This window comes from Barbatula barbatula (assembly GCF_947034865.1).
Source record: "Barbatula barbatula genome assembly, chromosome: 4".
Lineage (NCBI taxonomy): Eukaryota > Metazoa > Chordata > Actinopteri > Cypriniformes > Nemacheilidae > Barbatula > Barbatula barbatula.
Window position 1 is genome coordinate 25,183,507 of NC_136768.1, and position 22,637 is coordinate 25,206,143.

The window sequence follows — 22,637 nt, forward strand, 5'->3', positions numbered from 1 at the left end:
CACTTAACTATATTTATAGTTTTGTTTAACGAAAGCTGCATTTAGGAATTTATAGTCTGTCTGATATTTGACCTGTGTTTTGACTTGCATATATGTTTTGCTTATAGTAATGTTTTCTTGTACAGCTGCTTTGTAACAATGAAAATCGTAAAAAGCGCTATATAAATAAAGCTGACTTGACGATTTGGAAAAAGTTTCCTTAATATAGTAGCGCATGTGTACACTGAATACTGCGTTGACTTCATTTATAGAAACCATTTGTCAAACATATGAATGTTAGTTATATGAATGTAAGATACGTCCACTAATTCGTTAAAATGTATAAACATGCCGTTATTTCACAGACTACACAGCGCAGTTTTTCAACGGTTATATCGCGCCATTCATATCTATTCATTTATAAACTTCTTTCGTTAGTGTTATTACGCCCATACAATAACGTTTTAAATACAGTTATACATAAAATGATTACAATGTAAAAACAGAAATGCAGACAGAAACCGTATTTGTCAAACAGAATCAATACACTGTCACTAATTGCAGGAAATGCAACGTAAACATTGCAGTTTATGGATGTAACGTCATACAGTATGTGTGACGTTCTGTTGCAGCCGATGTTTGCATTCATTTTTTTCTGACTGTTAAATATTTAACTTGCTTCAATTATAATTCAATTTCCTCATACAAAGACCAGGGGCGCCCCCAAGGGGTTGCCACGGCCACCAACGTATTAACTCTGGCCACCCCATGGCCACCCCTAGTGGGATTTACGTTAACGGGTATACAGCTGCTGTAAGAAGACGATCTGCCACCTGCTGCATCTTCACACTCAACAAATTGATTTTGGAAAATGTTTTACCAAAAAAGGTTACGGACTGCAGCTTTAAATTAATATCATTACATTAACCAGAAACAAACATAAACAAGTATAACACACATTACACTCGATTTTTTGTTTGTTTTGGAGACACCCCAAGATTTTGGTGCTACCCCTAGTGGCCACCGCATTAAAATGTTCTGGGGCGCCACTGACAAAGACTGACTGTCTTAGTTTGATAATCCATCTGCAGTAAATGTATTTTACGATTTACTAAGAAATGTGTCTTGCAGTATGCTATACATATTTCTTTGTGTGTGTGTGTGTGTGTGCACAATACTTCAATAAAATCCCGTAAGCTCAATACATTCATTAAAAGGCATTCACAACAGTAAAAAATACGTGCTTTATTGTGTGCATTGATGTGTCGATCTTGAGAGCGCTAATAAAAACATCTTTTCCTAGGATCATAGTTCTGAAAATCACAATAAACACGAATATGTTCATTTAGAGACATCGGTCAGTGTTGTAATGGCACAACTATAGTCTGGCTTTAACTTCATGATTTAAGCTGGAATAAAGGTGTTGACGCAGAAAGGCTAAAATTCTATTCCACGCATCCTCTTGTGCGTCTGCATGCGGCTTCGTCTGTCCACCCCACAGCATGACAACTGCAATAAAAAAAACACACACAAACAGATGTAAACGCACAGTTCACAATCAAACAGAGACGAAAATATGCCACTGAAGAACACATTCACTGATGCTTGCAGTTATACACAGTATGAACGTTGCAAAAAACAAACAGGACAGCACATCATAGATGCATGCATACCTTTCTCAGTGCCTTCAAAGATGAAGTTACTGGCACGGAAGTGAGGTGTGTAAGGCGGTTCGATCAGGTGACCGGCACCAGGATACATCAGGACTTCCAGCAAGTGAAGATTCCCTGCATTTGCCATCATCTCTTTCATCTTGGTTTATAGATCACAACATTTACAGTTAATAATAAATAAGATAACATCTTTACGATGTTATATATATATATGATGTTAGTAATACAATTCCCACCACTGCGATTGAAAACTGTTTCACACTAAATATATTCTGTTCTAGTGCATCCTTATTTTTCAGAATACTTTTCAGGATATCCACATAATAAAATAAAATCTCAAAACACAATTAGCTAGTAAAGAATAAATACATTCTGTCAATATATATAACTACGACTCACATCTATAGCAGATTCAAGCGAAGGCCAGTTCTGATCATCTCCAGCGGTCACCAACAGAACTGGACACTTTATTCTCCCAACCTGTGTATATTATAACAAACAGACATTTTACAAATGAGGCACAAAAACAGACTAATAAACCATGTTGACGTTCTACTCACGTCTACTTTGAGCGTCATGTCTGAGGGAATCGGTAAAATTAGGTCTCTGTGGATTACCTGGTTATCCTCATTCACACGTATTTTATATATACTCCTGCAATCGACATTTTCCGTTATTGTTCATTATTTGGAAACAGGTTATTTTTCAAAGGTGGCGCTTTAAACAGGGAATTTATGTTCTTTTGGTCATAACTTGGCCAGATGACACAATGCAAAGACTGAACAGTTCAAACAGTTTACAGAAAGATCTTAAAATAACGTATTAATACCATTAATAAGGTCAACGTACAGACCTAACCGATAGTATGGTTGTTTAATAGTGCTAAAACGTTCTGAAAATCTCAGTCTAAAGCGTTTTAATATTGCTTTAGATGTGGTTCGGTCTGACTGTAAATGTATAAAGTTATTAAGCATCTTACTTTTTAAACTCCTCAAAGATTTCAAACAGAGATTTATCGACAGGGATCGCGTGACTTCCGCAGATACATATACAGCACTGGGGCTACAAGAGAAATAAAATCATAAGACTACCAAAAAGCTGCACCTAAAATATAAATACATGAATGTTTATGTGGGTAAAAACTAAAACCTTGATGATTTCCGAGTAGGCCGCCATGCTGAGTGTGACTGCAGCTCCAAATGAAAGTCCAATCATAGCCAGTCGGTCTCTTTGTACCTTTGGATGGTTCTGCAGGATTTGATATGCTTTCTACAAAATCGGACAAATGCAGATGATAAAAATGCTGCATGTTCAAAGATCTAAAGTCTATGAGACTGTCGACGATCTGAATTACCTCAAAGTGTGAGGAGTCAACATCCGCGGTCCTCAGCTTGCTGGGAGCCAAGTACTCGAGTGCCAGCGAGGCAAAGCCATGAGATGCAAGCAGGGCTGAGCGATACTCAACTAAACCACCTCCTCCTCCCCACAAGTCCAGCACTCCTGGGTAAGGTCCTGGTCCTAATGAATATGGGGAGACATGCAAAAGTACCAACTTCAAGCTAAGAACAGGGATCATAGTACAAGCATGATGGCATGGTCATTCTGGTTAGATTTAGAATTGCATTTATAGTATATACTGCCCCTTGATTTTGCGACATGGAGAAACGTAATCCGGACAAAAAGAGGAACTTCTCAAATTTAGAATTGAAACTTCATCCTTGAAAAGCGGAATCAAAGGAAGTAAAAAACGGTTTGGGAATACGTGACTTGTCACCTTGCAAATAGATAAACTTACAGATTGCTTGTAAATATATTGATTATTGTAGTATGTTTTATTTTTAACTGTCGTAAATGATCTTCGAAGTAGCCTAACGTCTCATCCGTTTTTTTTACACCCAAGCACCAATTAACCTTGAAATTTTAAATGATTAAATGTTCATATAATTAGGCTAGAAAAGAAAATACTTTATTAATGTAATGAAAAGAAGATATTGCTTTGGAATCTATTTTTACATTTGTAATACTAAATAAAAAAATATATATTTCTATTTGTCATTATTCCTTTTCAGTAATCAAAAGGGTAAAGCGTAGACGGACCTTTACCTTATCTCAAAACTTGCGTACACGAGCGGAGACCTGTCGTGAGATTCAGTGGTGTGCGGTGGACTTAAAAAATGAGGAGGCAGATTTCTACCCATGTAATTTTTGTTCATCTCTGTACTATTAACAAGTGCGTTTGTCAGTCATTTCAGTGTTTATGTGTGAAAAATTCCCTTTAATTACTACAAGTTCATTACAGTATGTACTTCTGATTTTTGTAGTTTTATATTTTCTCTGCTTTGGGAAAAGGTACATCAACACCACCTTCATCTTCCTCTGGTACTATATTTCCTATATAAGAATTACATCATTACCAGGGCCAGACGGAATCTGCAGACTTTTTTTGTTAATTCTGCGCAGAATTTTTTTCTTAATCTGCCGAATAGTTTTTATATTGTTTGAAATATGTTATAAGTTGAAAAAAGGTTTTAAAATAAATTTGTTAAAAGATTTGAGAGAATGGGCCTTTAAACTTTACAAAATAAAAGCATTTACAAATCAGCTGTCAAAATTGCAATTAAACCTAAATAAAAACGTTATAGACATGTTTTATAAACACCATTATTGAATATAGACCTACTTGTTTATTTATAATATACATTTAACATGCAGAATGACATATTTTTATAATGATGATCATACATGTAAATGCTGTTCACAGCTTTAAACTCTGACGATCTCAGTCGTGTTTTTGACTACTTTAATGGATCTTTCAGTGTTACTGTCTCAGCACATGAGATGAAGAAGAAAGGAATTTATGTGGAAAAAAACATAAGCGCTTTAACAAACTTGTTCGCTTTAACAAACTTGTTCGCTCATTGCATTGTTGTGTGTGAGTTTGCTGCGTCTGATTACGCAGCGCTTCTTAAACCCAAGTTTTATGTGTAGGCTAAGCTTGCTTTTATCAACAAAAACATGTGATGCAATACGAACACGACAACCATATCGTGTGGACATTTATATAGACAGATTGCTTCATTAGTGGTTTTTACTTTTGCTTTGCGTGAGGTAATATTCGCTTGGTCTGTAGCCTATTTTAGAAACGATTACGATCTATTAGATTCGCTTGAGAAGTAGACTGTGGGTGTCTTTGGAATCGATCACGCCATAAAATCATCAGATTGAAACACTAAACAGCAGAGTACTTGATTACTCTTCCGCGGAAATATCCGCGGGTACCGCGGTCCGCGGACGCGCATTCCGTCTGGCCCTGATCATTATCAATACCATCAATTTAATTATTAGCAGTCCCAGAAATATTCAAAGCATTTAAGAGATCAAATCAAATAGATGTGACTTACTTTAAACTTGCTCTTATCCTGAGCAAGCCTGATCACAAGCAAACGTTTTTGAACAAATCTGAACCACGTAATATTCTGTCAACAATCGATAACTCCTCTGGCTCTGCCATCTGCGAAACGAATCTTAACTCTGATTAATACAACTAATAAAACAATTTAATTAACGTTCAATCTAATTTAGCGCCTGCAGTTTAAAATGAATGAAGAAGACGAGCAGGAAGGCGGGATCTCGCTGATGAGTTAATCCAATCATAGCCCGTTGGAGGCATTGCCTCCTCTCACGTGACTTTTCTCCATTCTTTTCAATTACCCCCACTCAAACTCACGGCACGCTTTAGCGGGTATATGTAAAGTCTATGAGCTTAGAGGAGGCAAGAGAAACGCTGCCTCCCTTTGGATTTCTTTCGAGCGGGGTCGCTGTTTCACACTGTTTTATACGCTGATTGATCTCATATTTCGCTTAATACATTCTATCAGCTGTCCTATTTTATTTCTGAACTGTTAATAATATTCTCATTCGATTATTTTCGAGGGGGAGGGGAGGCACCGCCTCCCTTGCCTCCTCGGAGGAAACGCCCCTGGTGAGATTTGATCATAGCAACCGCACGCAGTTTTCTGGTTTGATAAATGAGGGCCATTGTGTGCACGTACATGGAGTTCAAATGTGTGTGTCTTTACCTGGAGGAAGGAACAGTGTGCCTCGTACTCCGTTTTCTTTGACATCCACCCTCTGCACACCTGGTGCCATGTACCAGCGCTCTGTGACACTGGTTGCCAGCACAGTTTGCTTGCTGAAGCCTTGAGATAAATGACCGCCATATACTGAAATATGAACTACCATAGGTGAAAGTACATCCCTCTTGCGTAATCTTGAACAAAGAGATTGCAAGGAAAGAATATGTAAGGATAGAGAAAAATGAAGACAAATGCAGCCAATAATCCGGTCTCATCTTTATAGTTTTATAGTTCATGTTTGTAATTCATTTTGTAAGTTTGAGTTACCGGAGTCCACTTCGGCTTCCAGGTACAGGCCTCATGCTCCACAGCAAACCCATCGGCTCTGTCCCTTCATAAGAGCCTCCAAAACATTCATCTTGGGCAACTAAATATCATACAACAGGATATTATTTGTATTGGATGTCTGGAGGATTCTACACTGTTATAAAAGTTACACTTACAGAATGAGTGACTACAGTTTGCACTCAAACTTATGGAGTTATACTTTCTATTAATGCGACACTATCCATGTTTTCATTCAACTTTATCGTTATATTGATCTTTTTTATTATTTTTACCACTGCTTTGCACTTAATTTCTTTATATTTTAGACAGAACCAAAAAAAGTTCCTTTTTCTTCTCATACCTTCTATATTAAGTTTCTTATACCTTCAATAAAGGAATTCGTATTCTCATATCAAATTATTTTACAGCTAGTGGGAGTCATTCATCCGATTGTACAAGGCACCTGTCACTGTTCCATGTTCATTACTGATGTAATGTCCAAACGCCTCCCAGAAGTCTTTGTCCTCAGATTGATGTAAAGAGTGCAGCGTTACCGCCTGGTTTGGCAATAAATTCTCTATGACAATCTGAAACCTCTCATCCACCAGACCTCGACTGGGCTGAACAGACAGCAACGGACTTTTCCCCATCTCAATGTTCACAGTCCTAGTTATTAACAAGAGATTTAATAAAAGTGTTAGCAGGTCTTTAGTCGTTTTCTAAGGATTGTACTGGTGAACTGAATGAAGATGCATAAACATATTTCTAGGGGGAAAAACCTTATAAGAGTTTAGTGCAATATTCAAGAGGAAGAAATGTGTGACTTATTTTGCAAGGCGGGACGCGAGCCGTGAGGGAACAGCTGAGGCCGGTGACACTAGTAATAATGAGCATCAGCTGTGCGTGCACCAGTCTCGCATCTCTCACGGAGGACCTCCGGGAGCATGAAAGGACGAGCGACAGAAGGGTACGACTAGAGAGGACCAGGCCTGGACTTTATGTCGTTTTTTTATGTTTTTACGGCAGTCGACCGCGAGGGAGCTGCCGGCATTTAAAGTTTACGTTGTTGTTTGTTTATTTAATTAAAAGATTTAAACGTTCGCCGGTTCCCGCCTCCTTCCTTGCTTTTATCGAACCGTGTTACAATTTCACTGAACAATTGAAACCCCTAGAGTGGTTTGGTTGACTATAATGATTGACGTATGTTCCGTTTGGAGCTTTATCCTTTTAAAGATGTGAAACAAACGTTACATGCATGAGGGCGAGTACTTTTGAAGAGAATATTCATTTTATGCGCAAAACCTTCTTTAAATCAGACGGACAAGGCTCATATTTTTGAATATCTCCAGATATGAAAATACAATATGTGTGGAAACGAAGTTACAGGTGACAAAGTCATTTTGTAGGGGCGTCTTGACCATTAAATGACCTTACCTTTCGGGAATCAACATGATGAAGGCATTCTTTAGGGATGATTTTTTCAGATATCGAAGTATAAAAACTGATTAAAAAAACATCAATACTGTCAAAGTGGAATGTCCAGAATGAATAGCACCAAAATTATATTTGTACACACCAAATAACAACAATGGAACTGAAATCTTACCTTTAGGATGTAAGCGAGGCTGTGCGTAAAACTCGATCTCTTGATGGTCTCGCAAATCTATCCTGCTGGTGACGAAATCCTACCTTTGACACAGTTAGTATTTGTGAGTTCACAGCACCAAAGGTCGTTTAGACCCCTTTACAGGATTGTCTCTAATGATCTTTATATCGTACGATACTTTGTATTGTGTGACATTTTCAAAATGATTACATGGAATCTCAAGTTAAAATTACAAAGAGATCTTGTAATGGAGGGATTTTTGCATTAGGTTACATTAAACGAGACGAGAAGATGTATACCGTAATGTTACGTGTAATATAGAATGTCATGCCAATCCATATTCACTCCAGTCCAGTTTCTGTGCGTCCACACGCGTGACGGTGTTGCCCGAACCGGAAGAGGGTACTAAAGCGGCGAAACTCCGGTGCGTTCTTTTAAACAGCGCGGCCGCCATGTTGGGATGAAACGGCTTTATAACTATTGTTTCTCACGAGCCAATGCTTTTTTGTCATCGCGTATTGTCATCACTCAGGTCGAATCAATTCCGCGTTAATGTTTTTTTTGTACAAAGCAGCTGACATTGCCGTCGCGACAGAAAAGAGCCGACTCGCTTTCACCCCAAAATGGCGGACATCGCAGGGCGCTGCTGTCGCAATGGAGCGTTCTATTGGTCGTGTGCAGTCACGTGTCATAATATGGAGTTAATGTGCCTTAATTTAACAAACAAATCCAGCATTTTACAAACAAACTCAATTTGCTTTGCAAAATTACCTCGCCTCGCAAACAAACAGAAAGCATTGTGCAAATACAAAGGTCCGTTTGAGCGAGAACTTGGATAATTAACAAATATAAATTATGTTTTACAAATATAAATAAAGGAGCCCAGATAATATTTCACAAATAAATACAAGCCATCCTACAAATTACTTGTAACCTGTGAACAAATACTAAACCTATGGCATACAAATGCATTCCTGTCTGTTACGATTGTGAGACACTTGCCCCTTTTAAGAGAAATTTGCTTGCACTCTGTTCCGGTCTACATTCAGTAGATTAAATATATATATATATATATATATATATATATATATATATATTGTATTAAGTGGTCGTTGTCTCTGTTAAGCTGTTTCATTTTAATGGACTTATTTGGGCGAGAATTGCTAAAACCGAAATCACCTTATCTTTTAAAGCAAACAAATATTTTTCAGTGTTAAATAACGCATGCAATTCAGTTTTGAACATTTTGCTAGTTGCTATTCACTGATTTCATGGTGGGCTTTTATTAAAAAGAAACATTTATTAAAACCAGTTAGGGTCAGTTTGATATGCGAACAATACTATTGTAATTAAGTGCAATAAAACAAAAACTCATCAAAAGTCATGTGTATAACTTTGTTCCTCCGCCAGAACACCACAACATATAGTAGCTACATATTGAATACTTCTTTTAAAGTATAAAGAGTAAACCCGGAAGAGCAAAGTCCAACAGAGGAGGGAGGGCGGGGGCTCGGTAGGTGGACGAGGGGCATGCAACAGGGAGAGGTAGCAGTCCGTGGGGCCAGTGTGGTGAGGATGGTGGGAGGAGCACGGAGCAGGAGGAGGAAGACCAGAGGATCCATGATGGAGGAAGGGCTGACGAACACCAGGGGGAGAAGGAGCCCAGGGTGGAGACGAGCAAATGGGGCGGAGTGACAAGGCTTACCCAGAGGATTGGAGGTTCCACCGGGTGGAGCTGGTGGGATGACGGGCCACAGAGGAGATGAGGGAACCTCGGATGGTCGACGATTGACCAAGCTGTAGCCGGAGGAACGAGGGAGCCTGGTGGAGTTACGGTTGTGGAGTATGACGGTCCACGGCGGAGATGAGGAAGGCAGGAGCCAAGGTATAGCCGATGGGTTGGAGGGCCGACGTGGAGTCCGGGTCTCTGAGGCTGGAGGCGGAGACATGGGATACTCAACACCAGAGGTAGCTGGCAGCTGGAGACCCAAAGTAAAAAAACATACAGTATATAAAACATTGTTTGGTTTAAAAGCTGAAAAAAAAGCTTACTTATTATTCAAAGCCCCTTTCACGTCACAGTCACATCTGCAGCCGTCCATATCATTACTGAGACCCCGGTGCTTAGGCTGGAAGTGAAAATAGTTACATTCGAACACAGCTGTTTCTCTTGTGTGAGAAACAGCTGGAGAGTGGATGAGAACGAGTACCCCTAAAGTCCGAGTCCCCCTAAAGTAATGATGGATGTGTACATGACTAAAAGAGAGAAAACAAGAGCCAGCGTCGTCTGTTGTGCCCTAGATTTTAGTCACAGCATGTTTAATAAACTTTTATATTATTTGTAACTTTTAAAAGCGTTTCCTGTTAGTTTCGAATTTTAAAGCTGAGATGTTACTTTTGGCTCAAGGAATGTTACATAGATGTTTAATAATAATTATAAATATAACATGCAAAACCATTTTTAAGAGTGAAAACAGCGCCGGTTCTAAACATTTGGAGGCCCTAGGTAGAATGTATTTAGGAGGCCCATCACAGCACCCCCAACTCCTCCACCAAAGATTTTCACTGTAAAAATATAATGATACAAAGTAGGGAGGAAAGTAATGATATAGTTTCAAAATAAAATTTAATGGCAGCCTGGATTCATTTATTTAGTGTTTTCTCGCAACAATTTTACAGTAACACAGCCATCACTTCTTCTTTTGGGTGAGTATATATTTCAAACGGAAAAAAGCACCATCATAAATAAGTGTCTTAAAATCAGTCAGCTGCAGGACAGTGTTTATTATCTTTATAGCCTACATTCAGAGACTGCACTAAAAAATGGCTCTTTGGTTTAACATGATTCAATCATGGACAGTGGTTCCACATTGTAATGAACTCTCCGCCACAGCCAGCCATGCCCCCTCAGTGCCTTCCCCCGGTTGCACCTGTTCCCTTTCACCGGACTTTTAAACTCGTGGACTAGACTTCCCATAATCCTTTGCACCCGTTCACACCATGAATGCACCCCCACCTGATCTTCATTCCCTGGACACTATATTACCCTCGTGTTTTCTTGTAGTCTCGGTCAGGTCTAGTTGTAAGTTATCAGTTGTTCTTGATGGTTTGCTATTGCCGACCCGCTGTTAAACTTGTCGTTTATTGTGGATTTACCCTTGGATGTTTTTTGTGGATTACCTGTCATTTGTTAATCTGTTTCACCAACATTAAATCACCAATCTCTTTGCCCCGTGTGTGGCATAATCCTTCAGTACTGAAGTGTTACCGAAGAATTGACCTCCAAACGCAATGACCACTCCATCACCATCTTTATCACCGGAACCCTTCACCACCCTAGAGCCCTTCACAGATCTCTTTTCAGATCTGGACTATGACGTCACCTCTCCGAGACCCATCTGATGCAGTTCTGCCAGGACGGCATGTCTCTGAAGAGGTATGCAGAGGATTTCTTTGAGGCATGCAGGCTGGTAAATTGATGCGACCCCCAATTTAAACCCTTATTTCAGTTGGGACTGGATGATGAGCTTGTTGTGTATTTGTCAAGAGATGGCGCTGTAGACCAGATCCTGTTGCCTATCAAAAGATGCAAGTGTTTTGCACCTGCTGCCTATCATGTCATGCCTGGCTATGTTGGCTTGTTTATGGACTGGAATAAAGGGTTAAGAATTGAAATCTTTCTTGTCCTCATGCTTTGGATTATCTGGATTGAAACCAAACAGAGCTACTCGCTCTCATTATGCTTCCCAACGCAGATGAATACTCCCTGGAGGACTTTTTTAAAAGTCCTCCAGGCAGTGGGGTGTGAATTTTTGCATTGGGGAAAGTGATGAGTGAACCCCACAGATCCCGAACCAGAGACTAGCCACCCCTCAGCATGGAGGGCTCACCAGACGACACCGCAGACGGAGAGCCTGAGCCCACAGCGACACCAGTACGCAGTACACATTGACTGAGCATACATTCGCTCAAAGAGCTATTTTTCGTGTGAGTTTGAGCTAGAAACCATTGTGTTACATTAAAGTGATTTGTTCAAGTAAGCCAAATTGGCTATGGATTTAATAAAACATGACATCATCCTTAGACTTAAAACGGGGTAAAACTTGAATCTACGACTCAGGTGTGTTACATGTTCGCTAATTCAACGAATTTAACAGCTTAAAACATTAAACAATGGTGTACACCGCATAATACATTTAAGAAATTGAAAATACTTGCATGCAAAACAAACAATATAGTCCTATAGTATTTACTGTAGTAAACAGCATTAAAAGTCCTAGAGACTATAGTGTTTTTTAACATTACCTTAAAGTATTCTACAGTTTTTACTACAGTTCAAAAATTTGATACAAGGGTACTACAATTATCAATAGCAAATACTAGAGAACACTGCAGTATTTTGTAATTTTCAGGTTATAGATTATTCAGGCAATGACACGGTTGTGCAGATCATAGTATAAATACATATTGTTTTTCTGACTCGTGACACGGCGCGCAATAGGGGCTGCAGAGATGCAGTAGTTTTGCATGCGAACCCCAGAAGCGAGTTAGCATTTAAGGACTTCCGGTTCCACCACCTCAAAGTCTATGGGTTTTTTTAATGGGTTCTTGGTAAATCGCTTTAAATAAGGTCTGTGTTTAACACATTTTCACGTATTGTAAGATCCCATTGCGCATATAAAGCTCACAAATAATGCAACATGGGCACAGATCTCTTAAAACGTAGATGCTAATTCATTCACAGAGAAATTCTTTACCAGGGAACACATTTATAATAAAGTTTGAACAAGTTGCTGGAGGCTTGGTGCAGGCGATATCTAGCGACCATAGTGTAGGCCTAGTCTGTTTATAGCATCATGTTAGCCTTTGAATTCTGGCAATTGTATTTCGACTTCAAAAGTAGTGTTTCCTTTGTAAAGATTATCAAAATGTGTAAACATCATAAATCTTTGTTTATCACAGAGTTTATTTTGTGCAATCTTCCAAAAGTCTATGAGAAAAATTCATATGCTTATGGTCAAGGGAACCACTACAGTGCTAACTTCCGGGTTGGCCTACAAAAACAAGTCATCTCTGTGGTTCTCGATGGCAGTTGGGAGATTTTGCCTTTCCACTTCCAGCACAGTGATGTATCGATGTTCCCTGATTCCCTATGCCGTTTGCAGTGCCCTTCGAAATTAACATGATCGCTCCCTTTGCATTGGAATCTCTCTTACGATGGGAGAAAACACCCTGTGAAGTCCACTTCGCAGTCCAATTATGGCCAAATGGAATGCACCTCATGTCTTCATGTCCTCATACAGTGCAGATGCAGACAAAGCCACGACTGTGACGTCACGTGTAGCATGTTAAAAGGTGCAGCTCATTCAATCAACCACGCAGACCAGCCATATGACATATTTAAGGATTGCGCGTCAGTGAATCTGCGTTTAGTTATACGGACTCAATGCAACCTAACTCCCAAAAACTAATTTAAAAAGTAGTGCGCCCTTGATTAATGTCACACACAAACAACCACAACAACAAACTCACTTCACACAAACACGCAGCACTGTCTAATACACCTGACAAACTGTGTCGCATGCATGCTCCACTGGTTCATTTATACTTTGCACAGACTGGTTTTCTCGTACCGTGTGCAACATAATTATGTGGCAATGTATAGCCTATACATAAACGTTACTGCTCAAGCGTTCCTTTGTGGCTTTGGATAAAAGCATCTGCCAAATGAATAAAGGTAAATGTTTTAGTCTATAATAATACATCTGAAGCAGCAGAGAAAGCCTCAAGATGGCTATGGCTCAAGAGAGGAGATCAATGGGGGCAAAGTAGCTAGACTCGCCAACTGGACACAAGCATGGGTCCTGATCAGCCTTAGCTGGGTCACCTGGATGAGGGCGTATGATGTTGAAAGACCTGAAACACCCAATGATTCCAGGAACATCACTTAAGATGTGTCCAGTAGCATCAGTAGATGTATTTGTACAGTCAGACACTGTCACATTTTTGCATGAACTAACCCTAAACTAAACTGAATAGCTGTGTGTCCTGAAAGGCAAATTAACCATGTATGAGCTAGGGATGCACAGTATATTCGTCCATATCAGTATTTGCCGATAAATGGAGATTTTTTATGTTATCATATCTGATAAATTATAAATAATTTCCTCTGGTTTAACCACTTCTGGTGCACACTGCTTTCAGTGACAATACCGTAAAGTACTGTCTTTCTGTCATTATCATCACTTACTGCTATTAGCAAAACGTTGATGTACAGTATATAGATATTTATGAATGAGTAAATTATTGGAACAAAAGCATATTGTTTGAATCAGACTGCTGTCTGGAGGATTTCTGCCTTGAGACCGGTTAGACTTGTGGCTATTGAGAACATTTTTCAATGGAAGAACATCTATCATTTATTTATCAAATAAACATTATACCAGAAAAGTTTAGGAATCTTTAACTAGTGTAAAGTAGGCTTGGTAAATGATTTTCGGAAAAACTAAATGTTACCGTGTTTACTGTAATTATTCTTTTAAAATAAAAGCATCTGCTTTGTTTCAGGCTGAGGAAAATGTAGAGTACAGTTCCCTTTCGAGAGCGGTCACTTCGACATTGCGGAGACCGCATATGAAACTCCTCCTCTTTTTCACTTTTCCTGAAGTCCTATAGGATAACGCCAGTTAAAAAACTGGCCAATTGTCGCAAGACATGCACAGTATGCAAATACTGACGAATCTAGACAGTATAAATAAAGTGCATGAGACGACAATACCTCAGAATCTTCTTTTTCACGCTGCCATCGTTGAAGACGCAACTGGATACTTCTTCACCGCATCCGATGGCTTCTTTCTGTCGTCTCTGCGCGGGCCCCATCGGCCCGCAGGATACTCACGAGCACTGCATTGCCTGCCTGGGCCTTGCCCATGCGGAGGATGCACTCTGCGAGTCCGATTGCGCGCACTGTGCTGACCTGCCGGCGCGTGTTTTGAGGACTCGCAGGAACATTGCTCGTGGACTCTTAGGGTCGAGGCTCACCGCCGCCAACGAGCCGCTGGTGAGTCCACCCACTCCACGAGGTGGCGGCGACGACCCGGCTCCGGGCCCCCGTCCTCTGCCGTCACCTCATTCCCCAGTCCTCTTCGTCGACGAGGTCCTTCGTCCTTCCATCGCGGACGCCGTTTCCTTCGGCGTCGAGGAGGACGATGACTCCATGTCCATATCAGCTTCGGACAAGGACTGGGCAGGATCGGAGCGTGATCGTCCCGATCCGGAGAGCACCCCGGACCTCCACGAGGAGTTCGTCAGGGTTCTCGAAAAAGCTGTAAGCGAGCTCGACATCACCTGGGATCCACCCGAGATGCCGGCGAAGAGTAAGCTCGACTCCTGGTACTTTCAGGCGAGTCGCCGCCAGGCCACGTCGAAAAGGAGTTTGCCGTTCTTCCCAGATGTCCACGAGCACGTGGTGAAGACGTGGTCAGCACCTCAGTCGGCGCGCGTCCACGCTGCTACGCCGGCCATGTTTGCCCACGTGGTCGGGGCCGAGGCCCACGGTTACGTGCGCATGCCACCCGTCGAGGAGACCCTCGCCGCTCATTTGTGCCCTTCCGCCACCTCACTGGGCTCGGACCCAGGCCTGCCCTCGAAGCCGTGCAGGTTTACCGCCCATCTCGCTGGTAAGGCATACGCGTCCGCTGGCGAGGCCGCCTCCGCCTTGCACACTATGGCGGTGCTGCAGGTGTTCCAGGCAAAGATCCTTCAGTCGCTGGATAGCGGCAGCCTGGAGACGGACGCTACACGGGATCTGAGGGCAGCGACCGACTTCGCGCTGATGGCTACGAAACGCACCGCCCAGGCTATCGGCAGATCTATGGGGTTTATGGTCGTCCTCCACCGTCATCTGTGGCTTACGCTGGCGGATCTAAAGGACGCCGATCGTAAGTCCCTGCTCAACGCGCCGATCACTCCCTCCGGCCTCTTTGGTGACGTCGTGGAGTCGGTAGTAGAGCGTTTTGGTGAGGCGCAAAAGCGCGCCAAGGCCATGAGTCACGTGCTGCCTCGACGCTCTTACCAACCGTCTCCAAGAGCCCGCTCTTCATCCGCGCCTCACTCCTCGCAGAGACCCGCCAAACAGCACGCGGCTCCCGCACCGGCTAGTCGAGGTCGCGAACCGGACGTCCGTCCTAAACAATGGGCGGGCCCAGCAAAGAAGAGGTACGGGCCGAAGAGGGGTCCACGCCACGACGGCGGAGCGTCATCGGCTGCCAAGCCGTCGTCCTGACGGACCTGGGAAGAGGAGGAGAGAGTCTGTGAGCGTGCCGGCGGACCCAAAGCGCCGCTGGAGTCTCACGCGCGAGATATTTTCCCGCCAGTGCATTTAGCCTCGCTGGGCCAGCGCGCTACCCTAAACGGTCCGATGACGGTAACCCCCGATCAGATTCGGCCGTTATGTCTGTTTCTGGACGCGTGGAAAGCCATTCCAGGCATCTCTCTTTGGCTGCTAAACGTGATAGAACACGGGTACTCCCTGCAGTTCAGGCGCAGACCTCCCCGCTTCAGCGGTGTGGTCCCGTCGCTTACGTCAGCGCAAAACGCACCTGTGCTAAGGCAGGAAATCCGCAGCCTGCTCGCGAAGGGAGCGATCGAGCGTGTCCCCCCGAACGAGCTGGAAAGCGGGTTTTACAGCCGGTATTTTGTAGTGCCCAAGAGAGATGGTGGTCTGCGTCCGATTCTGGACTTGAGACCCGTCAACCGAGCGCTTCACAAGCGAGCGTTCAGAATGACAACTCTAAAACAGATCCTGGCACAAGTGCGTCCCGGGGACTGGTTTGTTTCCGTAGATCTGAAGGATGCGTGCTTCCATGTTCAGATAAACAAGCGCCACCGAAGGTTCCTGCGATTCGCATTCGAGGATTCAGCGTACCAATTTGCCGTCCTCCCATTCGGGCTGGCATTAGCTCCGCGCACATTCTCGAAGTGCGTGGACGCGGCGCTTTCCCCTCTCAGAGCGAGCGGAATGCACATTCTCAATTATCTGGACGATTGGCTGATTTTAGCCCACTCTCGGAAGGCGCTAATCGGTCACACGCAGATGCTGCTTGGTCACTTGGCATCCCTGGGGCTGCGCGTGAACATGCAGAAGAGCAAACTCACGCCGAGTCAGTCTATAACGTATCTGGGGGTATGTTTCGACTCAGTGGAGATGCGCGCTCGTCTCTCCCTAGAGAGGACGGAGTCCATCTCTTCAGCTCTACATTTGCTCAGGCTGGGCCGGTCTGTTCCCCTGAGGGAGTTCCAGAGGCTTTTGGGTCTCATGGCATCGGCGTCGGCGGTCTGCCACCTAGGTCTTCTGCACATGCGACCGCTTCAGTTCTGGCTGAAGGCTCGGGTTCCATGGAGAGCATGGTCCTCGGGCCAGGCGCGAGTCCCGGTTACACGCCGCTGCCTCGACGCCCTGAGTCCATGGCGCGACCCGAGCATGTTCAGTCGGGGAGTTCCCCTGGGGCTGGTGACGAGACGCACAGTCGTTACGACGGATGCATCGTCCTCGGGATGGGGCGCGGTGTGCGAGGGCATGCCGGCATCCGGCCTTTGGTCACAGTCTCTGAGGAAATGGCACATAAATCGCTTGGAACTAAAGGCGGTGTCTCTAGCTCTTCATACTTTCCAGTCGAGGCTGGAGCAGAAACATGTTCTGATTCGCACCGACAACATGTCCGTGGTTTCGTACATAAATCGCCAGGGAGGGATCCGTTCCGGAGCTCTTTTCAAACAGGCGGCGGGTCTCCTACTGTGGGCGGATCGGCATATACTCTCTATCAGAGCAGCGCATATCCCCGGTCATCTGAACCGCGGAGCGGACATGCTTTCGAGGGAGGGTCTTCAGCACGGGGAATGGAGGCTTCATCCCGACACAGTCCTGTTAATTTGGGAACGCTTCGGGAAAGCGGAGGTGGATCTATTCGCGACAAGCGAGAACGCACACTGCCCGTTGTATTTCTCGCTGATCCACTCCCCTATGGGGAGCGACGCGCTGACGGGGCGTTGGCCGGCCGTTCGGCTTTACGCGTTTCCTCCGGTGAAGATTTTACCCCTAGTGCTGTGCAAAGTCAGAGAGGAGACGGCGTCGGTGATTCTCGTCGCTCCGTTCTGGCCGAATCAACCATGGTTCCCGGACCTGAGGGAGTTGTTGACGGCACCGCCGTGGCGGATTCCCCTCAGGAGAGACCTGTTGTCCCAAGTGAACGGCACGATTTGGCACCCCAGCCCGGAGTTGTGGAACCTTCATGCCTGGCCGCTTCGGGGATTCTAACTGCACTCCCTCAGCGTGTGCTGGATACTATTTCGGAGTCTCGCGCGCCGTCTACCAGACGTTTATACGCTCTAAAATGGGGGGTGTTTGCTAAATGGTGCAGCAGCAACAATATCGACCCGGCGTCTTGCCCCGTGTCTGATATTTTGTCTTTCCTGCAGCACAGGCTGGACAGCGGCGGCCTCCCGTCAACGCTGAAGGTTTACGTAGCGGCCATCGCCTCGTTTTGCTCCCCGGTTGATGGGCAATCGATTGGTAGGCACATGCTGGTGGTCAGATTCCTCAGAGGAGCGAGGAGACTTTTCCCCCCGCGAACCCCTTCGGTGCCACCTTGGGACTTAACACTGGTGTTGAAGGCTCTCTCTTCTCCCCCCTTTGAGCCTTTGGACGCGGCTTCGGTAAGAGAGCTCACTCTAAAAACCGTTCTCCTTCTCGCCCTTGCTTCGGCTAAGCGCATAGGGGATTTGCAAGCGCTCTCAGTCGGCGCTGATTTCATTCGTTTTGGGCCAGGCGACTGCAGCGTCACTCTCCGGCCAAAATCGGGTTATGTGCCAAAGTCCATGTCTACCCCTTTTAGAGCTCAGGTCATTTCCTTGCCCGCCTTGTCTTCCGAGTCGTCAGACTCACAGGATGCTGACGCTCAGAGAGCGGTATGCCCGGTAAGGGTATTGCGGGCTTACATAGATCGCACGGCCGGGTTTCGGCAGTCGGAGCAGCTCTTTATTTGTTTTGGTGGGGGTACTAAAGGCCGGGCTGTCTCAAAACAGAGGCTCTCTCACTGGGTAGTGGACGCTATTACCTTGGCGTACGAAAGCCAGGGTCAGAACTGCCCCTTCGGTATCAGAGCTCATTCGACTAGGGCTATCGCCTCTTCGTGGGCCTGGTCTAGGGGCACATCTATTCAGGACATATGCTGTGCAGCTGGCTGGTCTTCTCAGAATACTTATGCCAGGCTCTATAGATTGGATGTGTCCTCGTTGGCTTCTCAAGTCCTCTCGGTGAGTGCTGATTAAGCTTATCTTCTACCTTGTAATGTATTGTGCTACACAGTTGTTGCCGCATTGCTGTTTACACTGTGCTTGGTGTACTTATGTTCGTTATTATATCGCCCGGGTTTCCGTGCTGGTTCTACTGCTGTGGTGTCTGCCCTGTTCAGCGCAGCCCGCTGCATTCGTTGGGTTTGGATATGCAAATTCGACAAAAGACCAATCTAGCAGTTCATTGGCGTGCTCAGTGATCTAGCAGCTCATAGGCCGGTTTCAGCCAATCAGCGGTTAACGCTTGGGGCAACCTCGCGAATGGTTGGTTTGTCTGCTCCGCATACTGTGTACGTGTTATCCCAGTTATCGGGCTGTTTTTGCTAGCTCTCACGGCGGGATTGTACTACCGTTCCATATGCGGTCTCCGCAATGTCGAAGTGACCGCTCTCGAAAGGGAACGTCTCGGTTACTTTCGTAACCTCGGTTCCCTGAGAAGCGGGAACGAGACATTGCGGAGAACGCCGTGTTCGCTGCTTATCTCTGGTCAAGCGTTCTATCGTAGATTCTGAGGTATTGTCGTCTCATGCACTTTATTTATACTGTCTAGATTCGTCAGTATTTGCATACTGTGCATGTCTTGCGACAATTGGCCAGTTTTTTAACTGGCGTTATCCTATAGGACTTCAGGAAAAGTGAAAAAGAGGAGGAGTTTCATATGCGGTCTCCGCAATGTCTCGTTCCCGCTTCTCAGGGAACCGAGGTTACGAAAGTAACCGAGACGTTTTTCTCAAATGCTAAAACACGAAAGCCAATCCCCTAAACCAAATGACCAGTTGTCTAAACACATGTACTAAATCTAGCCATCATTTTCCAATATCATAAACACATTTCACATGAAGACACAATTCACAAAACACATTCCTCCGTTCTCATTAATCTTAACACATTTTTCCTTGTTAAAACACAAGTTGCAAAAAAACTCAAAAATAAGCTCATGTGATGCAAAATGCTTGCCACAGTCAGCAATTTTTGAACACAATGAACACACCAACACAAACAAAGACTCAAAATTGAAGACACTTGTTGCTAATGCTGTGACCACATGTATAAAAGCAAGTTCAGAGGGCACAGTTTGCTGAAGATTCCAAACAAACACTATGGATGAAGGCAGAGTCAGGGGAAGAGGAATTCGAGTCAGAGGAGGGAGAAGAGCTGGCTATGGAAGAAGAGGAGAAGGCCAACAAGGGAGAGGGAGAGCAAGACAACCTCGCACCATCATTACGGACGAGATGCGAGCAACAGTCATTGACCATGTCATTGTCCATGGCATGACAATGGCTGAAGCAGGACTAAGAGTCCGTCCAAACCTGAGTAGGTTCACCATTATCAGGGCATTCAGACAACACAACAGGTATTGTACTCCATTGCTTTCTTTGTCACAATACAATTTACAAGCCTGTGAAAGTAGTCTATTGGTTTCAAATCAGTTGTGAAACATGTCAATTGACAACACATGTAAGTATACATCCATGTTCACAGTACAGTTAGTGGACATACTGTGTTGCTCAGTGGCCTACATTACTTCTGGACAATACTGTGCTACCTGATTGACTGTTGTTCTGAACACCTGTGCACTTTCACAGGGGATATTACAGTTGGACGCGATGGCCAGACCTCATGAGTACCTCTTCCTGGATGAGGCTGGCTTCAACCTGCAGAAACGAAGGCAAAGAGGCCGTAACATCATTGGCCAAAGAGCCATCACTGAGGTTCCGGGCCAACGGTGGGGTAATATTACTCTTTGTGCGGGTTTGGAGGGGCTTGTCCACCGGCATGCTGTCCTTGGTCTTACAACACCCAACGTATCCTCACCTTCCTAGAGGAGCTAAAAGACATCCTCCTGGACCGCCAACAACACAATCCTGGGCCTTTTTAAACTTCTGTCTGCCAGCCTACTCCCCTTTCCTGAACCCTATAGAGGAGTTATTCTCATCGTGGAGATGGAAGGTTTATGACAGACAACTATACACTAGATAGAACCTCCTAAGGGCAATGGAGCTGGCCTGTGTTGACATCCCAGTGGAGGCCTTCCAAGGATGGATTCGCCATTCCAGGGTGTTTTTCCCGCGGTGCCTGGCAAGAGACAATATAGCCTGCGATGTGGATGAGGGGATGTGGCCCGATGCAGCTCAGCGACATGATGCCGCACAGTGATTGCGGTGTGACTAAAGAAAATAAAAAACGTCACACCCTGATCATGTTTTCAAGAGTACTGTTGTGTGCAATAGATTCTGTTTTTGCATTGAGTTGTGTTACATTAGTGCACATGCAGAAATTACTATAGATTTATAATCTTCGGATATCTGCTTTCAATAAAAAAATATCAGTTATCGTTAGGAGTCAAAATGTACATACATAGACTTAAAACTGACTTCCAAAGTTTCTCTGCGAATTTTCACAGTTTCTGCCAGATTATTATAGGACAATTGGGACTATGAACCATTATTCTGCATGGTTTTGAGTTTACGTGTGTTTTTACCAGGAGGAAAGATTAATGTTCCTCGTACTCCGTTTTCTTTGACATCCACCCTCTGCACACCTGGTGCCATGTACCAGCGCTCTGTGACACTGGTTGCCAGCACAGTTTGCTTGCTGAAGCCTTGAGATAAATGACCGCCATATACTGAAATATGAACTACCATAGGTGAAAGTACATCCCTCTTGCGTAATCTTGAACAAAGAGATTGCAAGGAAAGATTATGTAAGGATAGAGAAAAATGAAGACAAATGCAGCCAATAATCCGGTCTCATCTTTATAGTTTTATAGTTCATGTTTGTAATTCATTTTGTAAGTTTGAGTTACCGGAGTCCACTTCGGCTTCCAGGTACAGGCCTCATGCTCCACAGCAAACCCATCGGCTCTGTCCCTTCATAAGAGCCTCCAAAACATTCATCTTTGGCAACTAAATATCATACAACAGGATATTATTTGTATTGGATGTCTGGAGGATTCTACACTGTTATAAAAGTTACACTTACAGAATGAGTGACTACAGTTTGCACTCAAACTTATGGAGTTATACTTTCTATTAATGCGACACTATCCATGTTTTCATTCAACTTTATCGTTATATTGATCTTTTTTATTATTTTTACCACTGCTTTGCACTTAATTTCTTTATATTGTACACAGCACCAAAAAAGTTCCTTTTTCTTCTCATACCTTCTATATAAAGTTTCTTATACCTTCAATAAAGGAATTCGTATGCTCATATCAAATTATTTACAGCTAGTGTGAGTCATTCATCCGATTGTACAAGGCACCTGTCACTGTTCCATGTTCATTACTGATGTAATGTCCAAACGCCTCCCAGAAGTCTTTGTCCTCAGATTGATGTAAAGAGTGCAGCGTTACCGCCTGGTTTGGCAATAAATTCTCTATGACAATCTGAAACCTCTCATCCACCAGACCTCGACTGGGCTGAACAGACAGCAACGGACTTTTCCCCATCTCAATGTTCACAGTCCTAGTTATTAACAAGAGATTTAATAAAAGTGTTAGCAGGTCTTTAGTCGTTTTCTAAGGATTGTACTGGTGAACTGAATGAAGATGCATAAACATATTTCTAGGGTGTAAAAACCTTATAAGAGTTTAGTGCAATATTCAAGAGGAAGAAATGT

At 43.8% G+C, this 22,637-nt stretch overlaps 2 protein-coding genes across 5 annotated transcripts; both read right to left on the reverse strand.

Moving 5' to 3' along the window:
- Positions 1-488: 488 nt before the first annotated feature.
- On the reverse strand, positions 489-8,300 carry LOC306892755 (peroxisomal succinyl-coenzyme A thioesterase-like). Of its 4 annotated transcripts, none has more exons than XM_079454018.1 (13): positions 7,961-8,300; positions 7,662-7,744; positions 7,490-7,556; positions 6,519-6,721; positions 6,056-6,155; positions 5,732-5,922; positions 3,007-3,170; positions 2,802-2,921; positions 2,632-2,714; positions 2,213-2,306; positions 2,052-2,132; positions 1,653-1,791; positions 489-1,488 (listed from the first exon to the last, which is right to left on the reverse strand). In XM_079454018.1, exons 3-13 carry the CDS (start codon positions 7,504-7,506, stop codon positions 1,358-1,360), a joined length of 1,323 nt encoding a protein of 440 aa, XP_079310144.1. In that variant the 5' UTR covers positions 7,507-7,556; positions 7,662-7,744; positions 7,961-8,300; the 3' UTR covers positions 489-1,357. The 4 variants fall into 4 exon arrangements, with proteins under 4 accessions (XP_079310144.1, XP_079310143.1, XP_079310145.1 ...); XM_079454017.1 differs by having other exon boundaries at positions 7,662-7,740; positions 7,961-8,298; XM_079454019.1 differs by lacking the exon at positions 7,490-7,556 and having other exon boundaries at positions 7,961-8,106.
- Positions 8,301-21,448: 13,148 nt separating this feature from the next.
- Positions 21,449-22,539, reverse strand: LOC306893295 (acyl-coenzyme A thioesterase 6-like; the record flags this gene model as incomplete). The annotated part of the gene is made up of 3 exons (XM_079455067.1): positions 22,281-22,539; positions 21,820-21,919; positions 21,449-21,686 (listed from the first exon to the last, which is right to left on the reverse strand). Exons 1-3 carry the CDS (start codon positions 22,465-22,467, stop codon positions 21,449-21,451), a joined length of 525 nt encoding a protein of 174 aa, XP_079311193.1. The 5' UTR covers positions 22,468-22,539.
- Positions 22,540-22,637: the final 98 nt, after the last annotated feature.

Bases quoted from the DNA above. Each gene is read 5' to 3' on its own strand.
- LOC306892755 (XM_079454017.1), bottom strand. From the start codon at position 7,990: ATGACATTCTATATTACACGTAACATTACG. The intron at 2,715-2,801 runs GTTTTAGTTTTT...TTTCTCTTGTAG, and splicing joins CCTACTCGGAAATCATCAAG to CCCCAGTGCTGTATATGTAT. The intron at 2,307-2,631 runs GTAAGATGCTTA...TGTCGATTGCAG, and splicing joins ATCTTTGAGGAGTTTAAAAA to GAGTATATATAAAATACGTG.